General features: G+C 31.3%; 1 protein-coding gene across 1 annotated transcript; it reads right to left on the bottom strand.

Annotated features, from left to right (window-relative positions):
• Positions 1–628: 628 nt before the first annotated feature.
• On the bottom strand, positions 629–2,997 carry LOC115879200. The gene is made up of 2 exons (XM_030895892.1): positions 2,973–2,997; positions 629–1,305 (listed from the first exon to the last, which is right to left on the bottom strand). The coding sequence occupies exons 1-2, from the start codon at positions 2,995–2,997 to the stop codon at positions 629–631; spliced, it is 702 nt and encodes a 233-aa protein (XP_030751752.1).
• Between the last annotated feature and the right edge of the window lie 280 nt (positions 2,998–3,277).

The raw sequence follows: 3,277 nt of genomic DNA, 5'->3' as shown, positions 1-3,277 counted from the left end.
TGCTTAAAGTTGAAAGCATCAAGGAGATTGTCGAACTGGTTAGTAACATTAGTATGTCTCAACAGGTTGATATTAATGTCACCCATTATAACTAGTTCATCTGTTAAAGGAACAACGTTGGCTATAGTGTCTTCCAACTGATGTAACGCATTTAGAGCGTTATAATTTGGAGGACGTTAGAATATGGAAAGTCCGATTTTAACCTTGTTAATTTTCAAGATAAGCCACTGTTGCTCAAAGCTTCCCGTTTTGTTCTCCACAACATTTAAGTCCGATCGAACATAAAAACTTATGCCCCCTCCTCTGGATTCCCGATCAACTCGAAAGAAATTAAAATTTTGTATGTAAATATCAGCATCAGTTGTGTTATTGTTAAGCCATGACTCAAATACTCCCAATATACCCAGCTCTAAGTCATTTATCAATGTCTTGATTTTATAAAAACTTGGTAATAAAGATCGCACATTTATATGACCTATTTTTAAGTTGTTTTCCTTATTTTGACTATTCATAAAGATAGAAAAAAGTTAAGTGGTAAGCAAGTGGATAAAAACTAAAAACAGAAATAACAAAACGGAATTATAACAGAAACAGATAAAAATAAAGAAAAAATAACACGGATAAGAGTTTATTTCAGTAAGTCTTTAAGGTGACTTTCATTGCGGACAGCAACAACTTTGGAATCATCATTCTTGCGTGATAATATTTTCCCATCTCGATGCCACACATATTTGTAGCCGACACCTCGAAGTTCTTCCTTGGCCTTTTTAAAGAGCGCATATGTCTCTTTTGTAAGCTCCTCATCAACAAAAATTCTATCATTCGAATCAGAAAATTTAGTATTTTTTAGTGTCAGTTTTCCTTTTCTGCCACGAGATTGAAGTATTAGCTTTTTATGTTCTGGTTTTACGGTAACGATGACTGTTGTACCGCTATTTGTTGGCACTTGTCTGAAGTTGGATATATCGTTTGAGGTCAAGGGCGTGTCCAAGAAAGAAAATAGGGTTAGGGTTTTTATAAGTGCTTGTTCCTGAGTTTCTTCTTTAGCAGTGAGGCCCGTAATTGACAAGTTGTTTTCAATCTTTTTCATTTGCACAGTGTTAGATACTGATTTCAATTTGTCAACTTCAGCTTTCAGAACTTGATTTTCCTTTGTTATCTCGCCTACTATATCTTCCAACACCTTTGACCGTTTCTTTTCCTCATCAAACTGCTCACTCAGAAAATCCAGTGACCTTATTATCTCTTTATTCTCATCTTGCAAGTTTATAATGAGAAGTTCTGAACAAGCGCAGAGAAAAAGTGCTTTCGAAAGAAACAACACATTACAAATCAATATAAAATAATACAATATAGGAATACAGGTTGTTTATAAATGAGGGTCTTTCGAGAAAATTTGTAAATGAGTTAGATTTAAAAAATATAACATATAGTCGACTCTTCATGGTCTACAGATAGAAAATCAATGACTCAAAGAGTGTTTGTTTGTATTTTCTCAAAGCATCAGGTAAGGATTGGCCATATTAATAGCGTGTAAGAAGAGGTGGAAAATGTTTGGCGGTAATCGTTATTTCCTTGATTGAATTTACTTAAAACTGAAAACTTGATACACGTCTTTTATGCATCAAAATACCTCTTTTGGTGTACAAATATTTTTATTTATTTGAACCAGTGCCGTCCATACGAGTTTTAAATTGAGTGACTTCTCTCTTAAAATAAAAATTATTTTCCAAATCTCCATTTATTTCTAAAAAAATATCTCTTGATTTTTTTCGCCTGACGCATAGTTTTGCTTAAAAAAATTAAGTCAGTTTATTTTAGGGTCAAATCGCTGAAAATATGATGCGATGACTGTTGTTGTTGACTGTTGACTTGTGGACTGTGTTGAAATCATTTGTGCATGCTGAAAATAAGAAATAAAATAATTTTGTTATATGTATATCAAAATAAGCATTTTGACGCATGGAAGACGTGTATCAAATATACCATCAGAACTATTTTGAAAAATAAATTAGAAAATTTATATAATATACAGGGTGCTACAAATTCGAGGTACGAGCATTGGTATCTCGGAAACCGTAATAGATACGAAGATGGTTAAATTGGGGCAAAGTTGATTCTTGGGCTGTTCACCAAGATGCCATGAAAAAAAGTTTTAAAAATTTCAAGGATTGCTGAGTTTTTTGGAAAAAACAGATTTTTTTGAAAACTAATTTTATTTTTTCCTGTCGTTACTTTTTAGAAAATCAAAAAACTAATTGCACATTCTCATAGCCACTTTATTGATAGTATTTTTAGATTTTCAAATTAGCTGATAAATTGTGAGATACAGAGGCCAAGTTAATTTTTTTAAATACGGACCTGCAATTTTTTATTTCAGATTTTGAAAGAACTCAATCTCCTGAGTACAACGATATGCCATACTTTATACCTTTTTTTGTTTTGGGTGTCCCTTAACAGCAACAAAACTATTTAATTATAATTTAAAAAAATTTCAAGTCCGACTCTGTTTTTTAAATTATTTAATCTGCTTATATTCATCGCAACAATATTGATCAGTGCTAATTAACATTGAATAAGAAAAATTGAGCCAAATGAAAGATTCAAATAAATAATATCCAGATCAGCAATTTAAAGATATTATTTTTAACTTTTCTTATTGTGAATTTGAAATTCTCAGTGTACGATCTAATAATTTGCATAATATTAATCGTAGTTATTATGAATAAATTAACTTCTACGAACTAGTTTCAAATGCTTTACATAGTCTACATGTTCGAAAGGGTTACCAGCCTCCATATTGCACAAATTTATTTTTCATTCAATTTTATTTATAGCTTTTGAATAGATCTTCTTATACATTCGAATGTATTTTGTACTCTTTATTGTAACAGCCGAGATATGTTGATTTTACTTTTTTGTTAAAATTTGGACCTGTCGAATTACTTGACGTCATCAGACGGTCCAGGTACCTCGCTGGCCATATTTCAAATCCATGTTCCGGGGAAATGAGTTGATTGTTTATATTACATTTTATTTATATTATTTTTTTTATTGCATTTGATTTTCCGTAATCAACCTACGTCACTGTTAAGTTTGAAAGCTTATCAATATTGAAACGATGCATATATTAAATATTAAAAAAACAGAGCCGGACTTGAAATTAGTTTAAATCAATTGTGTCCTAATTTCCAAAACAAAAAAAATATTAAGTGTGGCATATCATTGTACTCGGGAGAGCGAGTTCTTTCAAAATCTGAAATTAAAAATGCAGGCT

Source organism: Sitophilus oryzae, unplaced genomic scaffold (genome assembly GCF_002938485.1).
Source record: "Sitophilus oryzae breed Bouriz unplaced genomic scaffold, Soryzae_2.0 scaffold_1576_pilon_pilon, whole genome shotgun sequence".
Classification (NCBI taxonomy): Eukaryota; Metazoa; Arthropoda; class Insecta; order Coleoptera; family Curculionidae; genus Sitophilus; species Sitophilus oryzae.
The sequence above is the reverse complement of the archived record's forward strand: the minus strand, read 5'-3'. Positions and strand labels throughout refer to the sequence as shown.

Excerpts from the sequence above, each read along its gene's own strand:
- LOC115879200 (XM_030895892.1), bottom strand. The coding sequence starts at position 2,997 with ATGGATTTGAAATATGGCCAGCGAG. Across the intron at positions 1,306-2,972 it reads TTTGAAATATGGCCAGCGAG|CACTTTTTCTCTGCGCTTGT; the intron begins GTACCTGGACCG and ends TTCTTTCGAAAG.